The sequence below is a fragment of the Oratosquilla oratoria genome, chromosome 30, assembly GCF_046742065.1.
Source record: "Oratosquilla oratoria isolate Oo_2021 chromosome 30, ASM4674206v1, whole genome shotgun sequence".
NCBI lineage: Eukaryota > Metazoa > Arthropoda > Malacostraca > Stomatopoda > Squillidae > Oratosquilla > Oratosquilla oratoria.
The window spans coordinates 50806133-50822423 of record NC_134806.1 but is presented as its reverse complement, the minus strand read 5'-3'; the positions used below and the strand labels follow the sequence as shown (position 1 = coordinate 50822423).

The 16291-nt window shown below is 34.6% G+C and overlaps 1 protein-coding gene across 1 annotated transcript in view; it reads right to left on the bottom strand.

Moving 5' to 3' along the window:
* Nucleotides 1–5587: 5587 nt before the first annotated feature.
* The window catches only part of LOC143041191 (uncharacterized), a 68210-nt gene continuing 57506 nt past the window's right edge, over nt 5588–16291 (bottom strand). The window contains exons 4-5 of the mRNA XM_076213027.1: nt 12412–13347; nt 5588–10342 (exon numbers count right to left, since the gene is read on the bottom strand). Coding sequence (XP_076069142.1) covers nt 9458–10342; nt 12412–12723 — 1197 coding nt within the window. The 5' untranslated portion in view covers nt 12724–13347 and the 3' untranslated portion in view covers nt 5588–9457. The remainder of the gene's footprint in view (nt 10343–12411; nt 13348–16291) is intronic.

The following is a 16291-nucleotide window of genomic DNA, read 5'->3' as shown; positions in this document are numbered from 1 at the left end:
AGCCTTCAAGCAACCGGCAAAGGCCATTGGATGGGTCCACAAGTCACTTATGGGAGACTGTTGTTGTCTAAGGCATTGTCAGTGTTTGGAGCAAACCCTGTTCGTGTTGGTAGTTCAAATACGATTGACACTCTTAAACAGAACGCCTATAACAAAGGTTCTCGGGACGGTTTCCAGGGAAGCTTAGACGACTAGTGAAAGATTACTTAAACATTTATAAATCTGCAGAAAGAGAACATTGTACGTTATTTTTTTATGTTAATGCTTAAATGACGAATAAAGCTATTGCAATTTAAACATTTTTATATATATTGCGATGCCATTGTATACTTAATTAGTTTTAATATATCGTCATTCTATTTTCCGTGTTGGGTTAATGGAGGTACGGGTCGATAGTCTGATAACTCTCGTGATAAAAAACGGGAAAAAGGTTAAGAATCCTTGGCCTAGGTTGATTCATGGAATCCAAACTCCAATCTAACTTATTTCCCAGCATCGTGAGATTCATTTTTATTAAGTCGTAGATCCTTGATTGTTCTCTGTTTACAACCCCTTTCAATCTTGTAAACAATTCATCATGGCCGATTCGCGCCAACACTTGCGAGTCTGAGTAGAAATCTTCTGTTTTTCGAATCCCCAAATGTCAGATTACCTTTGATTTATACATTGAGAAAGTGAATAGTCAATTTAGAGAGGGTAAACTCGGTATATGGCTAAAAGGTAATTTGACACTTGGAGATTCAGGAATTTTTTTTTAACCAAGGTCATCTCTTAATCAAATTCACAACGGTTGGCCCTTAATCAACAAACACCAAGAGGTCTGTTGCTGTCTGCATCGTTTCCTCTGTAGTATTCCTTTAGTCTGTGTCATTCATATTTTGTTTTGTTTTATTTGAATTGTATACACAGATAGAGAAATATACTATAAAGTTGTGAAGATTTCACAATAAAGATGTTGCACCTGGAGCAGTTTGAATGTGTGGCTAGGTCTGTCCCGGTATTTTTATATATTCTATTTATTGTGTGTGAGTATATATATATATATATATATACTGTATATATATATATATATATATATATATATATATTCTTTTTCCTTTTTCTTTTTCTTTTTTTTCTTTTTTCTTTTTCCTTCTTCTTTTTCCTTCTTCTTCTTTTCTTCATTCTTCCTCTTCTTCTGCTCCTCCTCCTCCTCCTCCTCCTCCTCCTCAACCTCCTCCTCCCCCCCTACCATTGGTGATCAGGCTGTTTTATTTATGTCCATTGCATCCATTTTTAAGCGAAATTTTGCGGAAGAATATCGAAAACTAGAGAAAAGCAGCAACACCAACTAATGTGTTTATTAGAACATTTATATTCCTATGTCTGGATTCAGTTGGGAGGAAAGAATATATGATACAGTTTTTACTTCCAAAGCTCATTAAGATTTTATTTGTAAGTGAAGATAGAGAAAAATATAAGTATTCAATAAATAATATAGCTTACTCGAAAATTACTCTAAGAAATAAAATAAAATATCAATAAGTAATACAGTTGACCCTAATATTGATTATTTTCTTTTATATTAAATCTGAAGTTGAAGAAAATTGTAATAATTAAGGGGTGGCAATAATATATTAACGTAGACCATATTTCCCGCCCTGTTCCTCAGTTGAATTGTTTGCATTAACATATTTTCACATAAAAAAGACTAATTCTAGATTTATGTTGATTTTCCATATGAAAATACATTTCTAGAAAGTTGTTTTTACGCGGCATGGTAAACTAGATTGTACTTGTCTAGGACTGATTGCGTGATCTTTTGACTTCAAAAGTCCATCTCTCATTAACAAACTGTATGAATCGTTAGTTCGTCCACATTTGGAATATGCTGTTTCCGTATGGTCACTGAATCTCATCAAAGACATTGACAGATTGGAAAAAGTACAACGGCGAACCACAAAACTGATTCCAAATATCAAAAATAAACCATACGAAAATTGACTAAAACATATGAACTTGTTTTCCCTAAAAAACCGTCGACTCAGAGGTGACTTGATAAAGGTCTTCAAGAAGTGACAAAATTTTCCCACTGAATGAGAATCCTACAAGTAATAATGGACTCAAACTGTCAGGAAATAGATTTAATTTGGAAATGAGCAGAAACAACTTCGCCAACCGTGTAGTTGATGAATGGAGTAAACTTCCTGCAGAGGCAGTGCAATGTAGTTCGGTTCGAAGCTTTAAGATTCGTTTGAATAAACACCAAATTGCAAGATGCTGTAATGCTTGCCATTTATTTCACATTATTTACTTGTTATTATGTGTCTATTATTTCCTTGATTATTTATTTATTATTGTTATCTGTTAATTGATTATTATTTACTAATTATCTATTTGTTTAATATTTAACTTTACGTATTTATTTATATATATATATATATTTTTCGACCTAGTTATGGACCAAACGGTCTCCTGTCGGCATGCTCCGCCTTTGTAATCCTTTGAATATTCCTAAATTTATCTGGCTTAAGAGAAGGAAAGAAAGAGAAACGGAGAGTGAGAGAAGAAAGGGAAAATAGAGGAGAGGTGTGTATATATGTATATATATATATATATATATATATATATATATATATATATATATATATGTGTGTGTGTGTGTGTGTGTGTGTGTGTGTATTCACCTCGGATCTGCTGCAGTCTCTGTCGAGACAGCCAGACACCACCCTGCGGCAGTGAGCTCAGAGCTCCTTATTAGCCGATCTCTGGGTAGGTCTGAGACCACTCACACACCACACACCGGGACAGCAAGGTCACAACTCCTTGACTAACGTCCCGTACCTACTCGCTGCTAGGTGAACAGGGGCTACACGTGAAAGGAGACAAACCCCGGTTCTCTGGCTTGTGAGGCCAGTGCTTTACCAATCCGCCACCGAGCCGTGTGGTCGCACGTGTGTGTGTGTGTGTGTGTGTGTGTGTGTGTGTGTGTGTGTGTGTGTGTGTGTGTGTAGAGGGAGGGCGAGAACGAGAATGAGAAAGAGCTTGATATGGAGCTGCCTTGTGGTCTCTTGTCGTCTCCTTCATTCTTATGTTCTTATGAAAGAGAAAGAGAGCCAGACAGAGAGTAAGAGAGAAAAATGGGATGAATTGTGTTCCAGTCAACATGGTGACACGCAACACTAGCCCCCCAACCCCCACCTCCGGTGGGCAAGCTCCCAATCAGACGCCCGTCCCATCCCAGTATGTAATCCCCCTACATATTCCTGGAATATTTTATCTTACACGATATTAGAAGCGCTGGTGAAGCAAAAGTCTTAATTTATTTATCAATTGATTGATTAATTTATTTGATAATTGGTTTATTCATTTATCTATTTGTCCATTTATTCAATGATTATTCAATTATACATTTATCCATTTATTAATTTGTTTATTTATATCAAATATTGGGTGAAATTCCTCGGGTCGAACTCCATTTTTTTTTTCTGACGTTTTCTGTTTGGCAAACGTTTGCTTTGTAGATGCAAACGTTTCTTAAGCCACAAGTACGTGAATATATTCAGTTATTAATTTATCTATTTTTTCTTTGTTAATCAGTCATTTCAGTTAATCAGTCATATTTATTGTTTATTTATTCATCTGCAATGTTTATTTCCTCATTATTATTCGTACATATCTTTTATATATTTGTCTTTTTCTGTATAGACACACACAGTTAGACGAAAAAGTGGTGTGTGCAAAAACAATTCATGAATTTGAAGACGGTTTAGATAAAATGAGATATGAAGACGGGACACCACGAGCATAGCTCCCCTTCCCGTAAAATACAACTAGGTAAATGCACACACGCCGCGCTCGCGCACACACACACACACATACACACACACACTATATATATATATATATATATATATATATATATATATATATATATATATATATATATATAGTATTTACATCATTGTCATATGCATAATGAGATCTACGCTCGTTGGATCCCGTCTTTTTGCCTTTATTAGTCTAAATCGGTTTAATAATAGTGTCTATCTTCACTATTTTATCTTCCACAGACTTGTCTCTTATTTCTTTGGTATTGTTTTACAAATATTTAAAGGAAATCATATTTCTTAATCTATATATATCTATATATAGATAGATATTCAAGTATCTTCCTTTTTTTTTTTCTATAACAAGCAACGGGCTGTACCCGACCGCGCAGCGCGGGGGCTCGGCCCTTCGGGCGAGGTCGCTTTGCTCGCAGGCGCCTCCTTGTGAGATTTCCGGTTTCTGGTTCGATTTAGATCGATATCAACAAGAATTGTTTTATTAGTATATACAGTAGGTATCACGTGTTGTCAAATTTAATTTCACCAAATTACATATTGATAAATTTCGTTTCCTCAATTTAGTTTTTCCCCATTTCGCCAAATCATGTTTCCCCCCATTTCGCCAAATCACGTTTTGCCAAATCACATTTTGCCAAATTTAATTTCGCCAAACCACGTTTTGCCAAGTTTCATTTCGCTTTCACTAAACCACATTTGGCCAATTTTATTTCGCCAAATCACGGTTTGCCCAAATAAGACGTCTCTGATGTCACCGCTCTCGGCCAATCAGTCGTCTCCGTTGCTGTGACGTCACCACCCTGCCAATCTGGGGCTGGAGACGTGTCCCCCTTGAGTCACTTCCGGCGCAAACTGACAGATGTGATTCTTATTTATTCATTTATTTGTTTATTTGTTTATTTATTTATTTTAGATAGACCTGGTTAGTTTATTTCGAAAGGAGCATTTGATAAATGAACCTTTCTCAAAGCATTGAGGAAATAGGCGGAATTTGCTAAATAAAATCATGTCGGAAGTGACGATTCGTTGTGTTAGAATAGTATTAGTAATAATGATAATAATTATAGTAATAATAATGATAGTAACAATAACGATAATGATAACAACAACAATAATAATAATAATATTGAAAAGAGATTCCATGGTAGAGTAGCGACATTTTGCTGCAGGAGCGTATTTGGTAAAAATAAAAACAAAATTACGGGGTATATTGTTTTATTAAGAGTCTATGGCGATGATAAAATACAAGAAAAAATAGTCGAGGTATTTTTACTCGCGTGAAAGAAAAAAACAAAAAAAAGTAAAAACAAGAAACAAAAAAAGTAAAATTTGGCAAAAAAAATGAATGTTCATAGCATTTGTCACTTTTTAAAAAATAAATAAAATGTCTGAATTTTTATTCAAAATGGCTAAGATTAGGTCACTGTGAAAAATGAAATAAAATAATAATAATGATAATGATAATAATGGTAAGTGCAAATTCAACTTTATACATATGTTGTTATGTTCAATAGATCATTAACTTGTAACAGATTACCAAAACACAGAAAATGGCTACAGTTTTGAAAAATCATACTTGAAGATGTCGTGATCATCTTGCTAAGACATCTTCGTAGATTAAAAATAATATATACATTAGAAGACTTCGCAAACACTTGGTGATGTCTCAAGTTATTAATTTCATTCACCCAAGACATCTTTGTAGGTTAGAAAATCATATATACACTTGAAAACTTCATTTAGACGAAGATGTCTTCGTCTGGGCAAAGTTGTCTTCGCCGGAGACACAAACTTAAAAGTCTTCATAAACACTAGAAGATGTTTTGAGTTATTAATTTCATTCTCCAAAGACATCTTCGTAAGTTAGAAAATCATATATACATTTGAAGACTTCATATGGACGAAGATGTCTTCGCCGAAAATGTAAACATTGTAGAAAATAGATCATTTAATTGGCTTTTCTATGGAGTAAAAGGTCTCCAAGTGATTGTTTAAACAATTAGGCTCAGTTAGAATTTTGTGATATTTTCTAAGCCAAGAAAGGGACCCAGTGATAGATATCTTTTCTCCAGTCATGAAAATAATAATAAATTAATTCATCAATACAGAAACAGAAAATACAAGAGAATATAAATTAAAAGCAAAAACAATTATATATATTTTTTGTTGAATGTTTAATAAATTTGGAGTACAGTGGGTCATTTTTGTGTCCTTAGCATAGGAGACCAATTAGCCCGTAGAGTCCAAATGTACGTCTGCGTTATGATGTAAAAAGAAATATATATAAAATGATGATGACAATGGCGATGATATGTTTTCGACAGTATTTTTTATCCACATAAAATACAAAAATTACATAATGTTTTACTGTAGAATTTTAGTATATGATTTCATTACTTTTATTTTTATCAGTAGCATACCGCATCGTTTTCGTTTCAACAACTGCGTTCGATTCAAATACTTCGAAAAAAAAGACAATGCGTGATTCACATACAGTATAGTTATTTGGCAGTGAAATTGATCCTATTGGTGATGATGTAATTACTTGGAAATACATAGGTTGCTATTACTAGAAACAATGAGAATGACAATAGCCTCACCGTCCTTGGTAATAAGTATCCCAAATCTATGACGTAATGTCGGTGTGTCGTACTTCTTGTTGGCGCCAAGATTCATCTTTGTTATATTGCGTTTTATTTATATTTTATATTTCAATATGTCGCTACGTCTTGTTAGTACAGTTTGATAAAAAGAAATGCTCGTGTATGCTGTTATTAATTTGTTTTAATTCGCATAATCTAGAGGAAAAACGCCATTCATAATCATGGCAAGATAGATATAATAAGAGGTGACGCTGTTCAGTCAACATTTTTGCGAAAAAATACATCAACTTTATTCCAGTAAATATAAAAAACAGTATCTATTTTCTCATCTTACAAAATTCCAAATAACTGCAAAGGTAACACAACGTATTTTTTTTTCTCCAAATTGTATGCCCAACGTTTCTTCCAAGAAGAGATTTTTTTTCCGATTTTTTTTCAAGTTCGAATGCGGTAAGGAAGAAGGTAAACAACAACAATGGTGCAAAAGTGATGTCGCAGTTTTCTTCCAAAGCTCTTCCTCACTTCTACTCCCAGATTGAAGGAAGACTCGAAGTACTGCAACAATATATATATATATATATATATATATATATATATATATATATATATATATGAGTTCTTCCATTTTCGACAAACTTCATTTCTGAAGTTATATTTCAGTCGTGGAATCCCCACGGAAAGGTGATGTCGACAGTATGGTGGTGACTTTAGTGGAATGTATGGTAACTATTGTGGATAATAATAATAACAATAATAATGATAATAGTAATAGAAATAACAATATTAATATAGTAACAACAGTAATAATTTACAATAATAAAATTAGGCTGATTTCAATCTACGTTCTAGACTGTAGTCCTGATGTTTTATATTAATTCAAATTCATGTAATTTTTATTAGTATTATCATGATCAATATTATTATCATCATTTAATTTATATATGCAATTAAATTGGTTTTGTGTCTTAAAACGGCTACCCCCTTATTAGGGGGAAAGGGCCTTTGTTGGTGCAATGCGTGTGGGTCAGGTTTCAGTGTCCGAAGCTGTGCTGGGAGTAGATTTGCTGCGGTGCAGAGGGAGAGAGAGCCCAAGAAGGCTTAGCCTACTTAAATTGGCCTACTTAAAGTGGGCTACTTAAGATTACCTAAACAATACAAATTTTGTTGCACTGGCCCTCTCCAATGTGGCCTACTTAAAATGAACGACTAACTTAGCCTACTTGAATTGGACTCTTTAATTGGCCTACTTGAATTGGGCTACTTAAATTGGCCTAGTTAAATTGGACTACTTAAGTTAACCTACTTAAATTAGAATGTTCAAAGTGGCCTTCTTAAGGTAGCCTACTTAAGATGTCCTACTTAATATGGACTACTTAAAATGGCCTATCAAGATAGCCTGCTTGAGATAGACAACATAATATGGCCTAATTAGATTAAACTATTAAAAAAAAAAAAACTACTTAATTTAGCCCACTTGATTCGGCTTTTCTAATTCAGGAAATTGCTTGCAAAGCTAATTTGGAATTCGAGTTCAGTGCTTGTTAGGGTCAGTCGCAATTTATTTGTTTGTTAGTTTATTTATCAATTTATTTAATGTTATTAGGATCTTTACGCTATTTGGACATGTAAGATGTTTTTTCTTATTTATTTATTTATATTTTTTCCGTTTATTCAATTCATTTGTATAATTATGCCTAATGGAGGTTCATGGCATCTTAGCAACAATATATATATATATATATATATATATTTATATATATATATAAATATATATATATATATATATATATATATATATATATATATATATATATACACACACACATACATATCATCATCATCATCATCATCATCATCATCATCATCATGTGACCTTTAGGACAATTGCATCTAACCCAGTTTGTTGCATAATTGCATTTATAAATCTTCCCCTGTTGTATTAATAGACTGTAGTTCCTGCATTATGATGTTTTTTTTTTCAAATATATTAATACCGACACGATTCAGAAACATTTGTGTAAATGGTAATTCTTGGGTCAGATTTATGTGTCCATTGGTTTTATGTCACCGTGGTATTATGTGGAATTAAATGAAAAAGAAATACGTTAAATTTTCTGGCAGCGTTTGGCAACTCGGTTCTGAAATGTCGACAATTTAGTCGTCGAGTCTTCAAAGCTCAGTGACAAGTTTTAAAATAATAACAATAGTTAAACACCAAATTAATAAAGTTTTAGCAATTAAAAATCAAAATAAAATAAAAACGGTACTACAATTCCAACTTTCAAGAAACGCTCCATATATGTTTCTGAAGTGTTTATTTGTTCTGGGATAAAAATATATAAAAAAAAGAGAATAAAACATAACAAATAAACAACAAACTATTAAAACAATTGTACATTAGAAAACATTACCTTAATTCCAGTTTTCAATAAACATTTTTGAAGTGTTTATTGGATCAAAACACATCAGTAGTATTAATTCCATTTACTGCACAGGTTCCAATACTCTACACTCGTTCTTGCAACATAAATATATGTTGTTGTTTATATTTTATTTTCGTTCATCGTCGTTGGAAGTATCAGCTAGTTAACTATGGTACTAGTATATATACTAGAAACTTGATTTGTGTGTATATGTGTATGTATGTATGTACGTATGTGTGTATATATATATGTATGTACATGTATTCTTCATCACTCATGTAACAGTTGGCACTCCATATATCTGAAGACTTTAACTAAAAATGAGTTTGGGTCTATAATCCCATTTCTTGCCGCTAAAAGATAATCACTAAATAAAGATGATTATGTTATCAGTCACTTAGATATCACTTATGAGTCCACCAAATTCGTTTAAGAACGAAATTGTTTTGTTTTTCATGGTGGTCACTTGGTCTACACATAATTTCTCTTAAATCACCGTAATTAGCACAAAACATTAAAATAGTGAACAAAGAACATTATTTACACTAAATCGTCACTAAATGTGTTCTTTCAGAACAATATGAAAAGTTCTTCAAATTGCTCTCTACATCTTCGTCACAATGGCAATTTGTGATGAAGAATTGTTCTTCAAATTGTTCTCTGCTACCGTGGGGGGCGATTTGGGTGCCGGTTTGTTATTGTTCTCCCTGTTCTCCTTGTTCTTATTGTTATTCAAGGTGTTGGTCGCGTTCTGCGGTGGTTTATCAATAACCGTGTGTGGTGGTTGTTGTTGTTGTTGTGAACTTCTAAACTTGCTGAAGATCTGCAACGAAAACAGTCGTCCCTTGTCACAAGCGTCCACGCTTGTCACATGCTGGAAATTACAAGGAAGAGATATATCACTCTTCCTCGGGGCTTTATATTTGGGCAACTTGTCCTTGAACCTTTTCTTCTTGCCAGGACCCGAAAGGGCGATGTTAGAAGGATCAGAGATCAATCTCTCGAGGTGGGAATAGAACTCCATTGCCGCTCTGGCTTCGTTGAAGGAGAGCCCCATCCTACGTCGATGGTCGGAGGAGAGATAAAGAGTATGGAAATGTGGTTCCTGCGTCTTATAAGCCGTCAAATTATCAATGACATCCTTCCAAAGGGCGAAACCTGTGCCCTTTTCGGCCAGGATGATCTGAATCTGCTTCTTGTTTCTTGACTTTGTGTGACCTTGGTCCAGGATCAACAGAGGAACCCCCGTGAATTTAAGGTCCCAAGCAGGACCCGTAGGTCCCCCTTCGCTGTACAGGTTGGCCATCGTCCTGCAAACCCACACTTGGGTCTTGTGGCCTCGGAAGAACATCTCCATTCGGTTGACGTCCTCCTCGGTGACAAGGTGAGGGTCGTCGAGTAGGACCTCGTCCCCACCGCCGCCATCGCGCTTCTCCGTCAGGTTACGAAGAGAGTCGTACTTCTCGTGGATTCGCCGCACCGCTTCGGCCTGGAATAAAGGTCAGCAGGGCTTTAGTCAATGGAGAGTAAAGGTCAGGGTTAACCTAGTCAGCATAAAGGTCAGGCGGGTTTAGTCAACGGGGAATAAAGGTCAGGCATAATCTAGTCAGTATAAAGGCCAGACGGGTTTAAGTCAATGGGGAAAAGATCAGGCTTAATTTAGTCTTCATAATATAAAGATCATACTGGGTTTATTCAACGGAGATTAAAGGTCAAGCTTCATGTAACATAAAAAATATGCTGGGTTTAGTCAACGGAAAAAAAGATCAGGCATAATTTAGTCTGCATAGCATGAAGGTAAGGCTGGATTTAGTCAACGGAGAATAAATGTCAGACTTGGTTTAATCAGCATAGCATTAATGTCAGACTGGATTTAGCCAACGGGAAACAAAGATCAGGCTGATTTTATTCAGCGAAAAATAAAGGTCAGGCTTAATTTTGTTGGTAAAACAGCCAATAAAGAATAAAGGTCAGACTTGATTTGTTTAGCAAGACAGCGTAAAGGTCAAAATTGAAACATCTTCAAGGTTAGCCATAGTTTACTCAACCGAGAATGAAGGTCAGGCTTAATTTAGTCGGCAAAGCGTAAATGTCAGACATGATTTGGTCAACAAAAATTAAAGGTCTGGCTTGATTTAGTAAAACATAATGATTAGTCATGGCTTAATCAACAGATCATAAAGGTCAGGTTGTACTTAGCAATCACCAAACATAAAGATCAGATTCTGCTTAGCAAAGCATAAAGGTCAGGCTTGATTTAATCAGCTGAACATAAAGGTCAAGCTTGATTTAGTCAACACATATTGAAAAACAGGATTGGTTTAATGGACTGACGAAAAAAAAATCAGGATTTAATCAGCATATGTTAAATGTCAGGATTTATTTAATCAACAGAGAATAAAGGTCAGCCTTGAATTAGTCAACAGAGATTAAAAGTCAGGATTTATTTAGTCAACAGAGAATAAAGGTCCAGATTGATTTAGTCAGCAGAGAATAAAGGTCAGGATTTATCTAGTCAATAGAGAATAAAGGTCCGGATTGATTTAGTCAACAGAGAATAAAGGTCAGGGTTGATTTACTTCAACAAAGCTTCTTTTGCTGCACTTTAGCTGTAGAACTTGCGAGCGCTAAACAGCAAGACATAAAGGTCGTGCTTGTTTTAGTCGACATCATTTATGCGAAATATTTTATAGAAATTATAATGTCGTCCCAAACTCCGCTCAGGACATAAATAAAAAGAATAAAGAAATAGATAAATTAATTAAATGAAATAAACAAAAGATGAAAATAAATGAATAGATAAATCAAATTAAAAAAATAAAATGAATTTTGATCATGTAGTGTCTTTGCTAAAACGATGGCATCAATTCAATGAGTAATTTAGTGATTGAATAAATGAATAAGAAAATTAGGTAAATCCAAATAAAAGAAAATGTATGAGTTTGTACTGTAGAAAACGTTTTTACAAACAATCTATAGTTTGGAAATAATGTGTGAGACAATAATTGTCTACAAATGTTGTCTTCAAATGGCTGAAAACTTTTGACAATAACTGTATTTGTCATAAATATTCATGTTGGACAATAGGACCTGGCCCAGGACATGTATGTAAAGATACTTTATGTTTACGAGTATTTGAATTTTTTTTTTATAAAACATATAATTTTTTTTACAATCAAGATGTTGATAAAAATAAAAATAAATAATAATAATAAATTTGGTATGAATGTGGTATGGGTCAGGTTTGAGCGTCCGCCGGGGGTCATGCAAGAATGACTTTTGGCCTGAACTTGACCTTTGACCTCACGGTTACATTTATTCAACAAAAATCGTATCAACACAACAACAACAAAAGGAAGGAATCTTTGTATGACAAAGGTCAGGTTCGGGTGACCTCTGACCCTTGACCTTTGACCTCAAGGTGACCGTTAATCAACATCAATGAATATTAATATGACATGGGCCAAGTTTGAGTGTCAACCGAGGCTCATTCATGAACGACCTTTAACATTAACGTTTTGACCTTAATTGACCCATGACCTTAACCTCTGACCTTACCTCCTTGTTGGCCGTTGCCTTGCGGATATCAATCGCTGAAGAGTAGATGGGTTCTTTAGCGACAACATTCCCATCTACTCGGTCTTCCTCCTCTTCCTCCTCTTCTTCCTCCTCCTCGGCGGCCTGGTAGACGAAGAGATGGGGCGTGGAGGCGTAGTGGGGGATGTGCCTCATCACGCCCATCTCCCCAAGGGACGACGCCCCCATCATCACGCCCATGGGGGGCTCAACGTGGGCGTGGGTGCTTATGGGCGCTGGCTTGGTCAGAAAACTTGATTTTTCACTCGAGCAGTCTGTAGATCCTTGACACATGTCAGAGCACCTTCATAAATGGGGCAACTCACAAGATGAACACTTTAGGAATGTTTTGTGATTTTTTTTTTTTTTTTTTTTTTTTTTTTAGTTGTGAGTCTTGTCAACAATACAAGAGACTTTTTTTTAGGACGTTTCTTGTCTCACTTTTTGAGACGATTTTTTCTATCTCTTTGAGAAGTCACTGAACGCCTCGCACTAGAAATATCTCTAAGATTTTTTCTTTTTTTTCTTTTTTTATCGGAGGTCACCAAATCCTTCCCTACACTAACAAGACACAAGTTCCTTCTGTCGGAGATTCCAATTCCTCAATGATCCAATGGGAGTGCCGCCCTTATGACGTAATGATGACGTCACTAGCCCTTTGAACCAATAGCATCAAACCTATCCCCCACCTGGTTATCGTCACCACCTCGGGAGCCAATCACACTCGCTTATTAAGTGACGTCACGGGTTTCTCAGTCAATAACAACACCGGAGGGGTGGGTGACGTCACGGGTGTGGTTCTGGACCAATGGTAACGCAGCTGGATGATGTCACCGGCTTGGGAGCCAATCAGAGGCGATGGGAAGGGTTTCTCCGCCAATAGGAAGGCCTGGAGGGCGTGTGACGTCACTAATGGGCCTGGAAAGAAGGGGAAAGGGTTGAGTCATAATGTAAACATAGTTTGTGAGTAATAATATACTCACATATTCTATGAGTGACCTTAAATGGTATTCATCTCATCTATAGCGTTGCGATAGAACAATTCTAGAAAACGAAATAGATTAATGATATTGATAAATCTAGAACTATTTATATAATCTATGGGGTCATGATGGGGAGAACGATTCTAGAAAATTAGATAGATTAATAATATTGGTAAATCTAGGAATATTTTCATCGTCTCATCTATTAAACTGTGATAGAAATAGCAATTTTAGAAAATGACACAAATTATATGGATAAATCTAGAAATTTATTATTATTATTATTATTATTACATTTTGTGTTTTTTATTGATGGTTTAGTTAGCTTTTTTATTGATGGTTTAGTTAGCTTTTTTATTGATGGTTTAGTTAGCTGATTAAGACAGTTTAAGTTTAGTTTAGTATTATTATTTAGTTTATTATCTATTATTTTCATTTATCATTTTTGTTCTTAAAAGGGAGGATAAGAAAGAAGGGAATGTTTGAAATGAAAAAGAATATCTAGATTAAAAAATATATATAGAAAATTAAAAACAGGCATAGGGATATTCCAGCATCAATCTAGGGAATTTTAGTCCATTTAATTTATAGTCTATCATATAGGGATATTTCAACGTAAGTCTAGGGAATTTTAATTTGATCTAGGAATATTCCGGCGTTAGTCTATGGATTCTTAGTCCAATCTAGAGATATTACAACCATCGTCTAGGGAATTTTAGTGCAATCTAGGGATAGCTCAGTCATGATATAGGGAGTTTTAGTACAATCTCGGGGTGTTCCAGCCATAGTTTAGGGAATTTACTTCAATCTAGGGATATTCTAGCCGTAATCTAGGAGTTTAGTTCAATCCAGGGATATTCTAGCCGTAATCTAGGGTATTTTAGTCCAATCTCGGGATATTCCAGCCATAGTCTAAGGAATCTTAGTTCAATCTCGGGATATTCCTGCCGTAATGTGTTTTCTTTTAATTATTCGTTTCTTGTCTATATTTTATTTACTTATTTATTTATTCATTTATTCGTTTATTTATATATTTATTTATTTATTTATTTATTTATTTATTTATCTATTTATTTATTCTTTTTATGGTGGGTATGGGGCCTGGGCTGGTAGTAGTTGTTAGGCCCCCACGCCCTCGATGATGTCAGTCTGACCATAACGACAAGACAGCAACCTACCCGCGCGCGCCGCCCAGCAGACCTAACTTGGCAGCACTCCATTCTCTCTCTCTCTCTCTCTCTCTCTCTCTCTCTCTCTCTCTCTCTCTCTCTCTCTCTCTCTCTCTTTCTTCTCTCTCTCTCTTTCTTCTCTCCCTCTCTTTCTCTTTCTCTGTGTGGTGGGGTCGTATAGGCCCTAAAGGTCCTCGTCAGTTTCAATAGGGGGTCCACCACACAGAAAACTGGGAGACGCTGGCAGATGAAGTAAGACATTTATTTCTATTTATTGATTTATTTATATATTTATCTATTTGTTTACGATTATTATATTTATCTTCTATTTGTATTTTAATTACCTATTTATTGAATACATATTTTTATTTACTAGTTTGTTTCGTTATATTAATTAATTGATTAATTTATCTGTTTATTCCTATTACCTTATTTCAAATATTCAATTTTTTATTTGTGTTTTTATTTGATATATGTTTATTTCATATATTCATTTATTTGAGTATTCTATATTTTTCATTATATTTATTCACTTACTTATGAAAAAAATATTGTTATTTGCTATAAGACGACTGGTACATATATAACAACATTCAAATGTCAACAGCGCAATAGAAAATAGACCTGATAAGGATATGCCCTTGGATTGGAGGAAGAGGAGGAAGAGGAAGAGGAAGAGGAGGAAGAAATGTATATGACGAAAGGTTTTCTATATTTTTTATCTTATTTATCTATTTACTTGTTTATTTAGAAATTTATTCATTTAAATGTTTATCTGTTTATAATTTAAGTTGTATATTTATTTGTTTGTTTACTTATTTCTTATCTATTTGGTTTAGTTATTGGTTATTCACTTATTCATTTACCTGTCTTGTTCGTTTATTCATATGTTATTTATTTGCAAAAGAGATTTGACATGAATATTTGAATTTAGGCTTTTGATTTATATATCAGTTGCCCTTCCCCTTCCTTTGTTTTTGATGAAGTTTAAATACTTTATACAGAATATAGTTGTATTGAGGTAGTTGAATATTTTTCAAGTATTTTTAGATAATAATAATAACTATTTTTCTAAGTATGATTTTGGTTGACATAAAAGAAAAACTAATTCAGTCGAATGCAGAGTCGCGTATCAAAAGAAAGTCGTGTGATCACCATCTCACGCATTATTTTTTTTTTCGCTTCGAAGTTCCAATACAAAGTCAATTTCTCACGTTATTCAACCCGACACAACTCTCACGATTTAATATCCCTGAATGATTTTCGCGCTGACACGAATTCACGTCGTCAAGATTGTGGATCATCTTTTGTTCACGTCGATGTGTCATGTTTTCGTGAATTCATGTCGACCAAGATCTAACGAATTTATATCTTCAAACCTGTTTTTGTTTTACTCCAGAATTACATTATCACATTTACAGTCCTTTTACTTTCAAGATATTATTTTTTCCATTACGGAGAATTTATCTCTCAGCTGAATAAAGTTGAAATTAGAATGAATACTAAAGTCGCACAACGCAAGTAAATTTAAAGGTGAGCGACGAAGGGCAACCTACTTGTCTCAATTCCCGGGAGATCAGATTCCTTATCGCTGGAGGTGAAACCGGGGGTCAGGTCAGGTGAAAATCCCGTACGATACTTACCTACAGTAAACCCAAATGACTTAACGTTCCCACTCCCTGTGCTAATGGACTTCCCGCTTACTGTCCA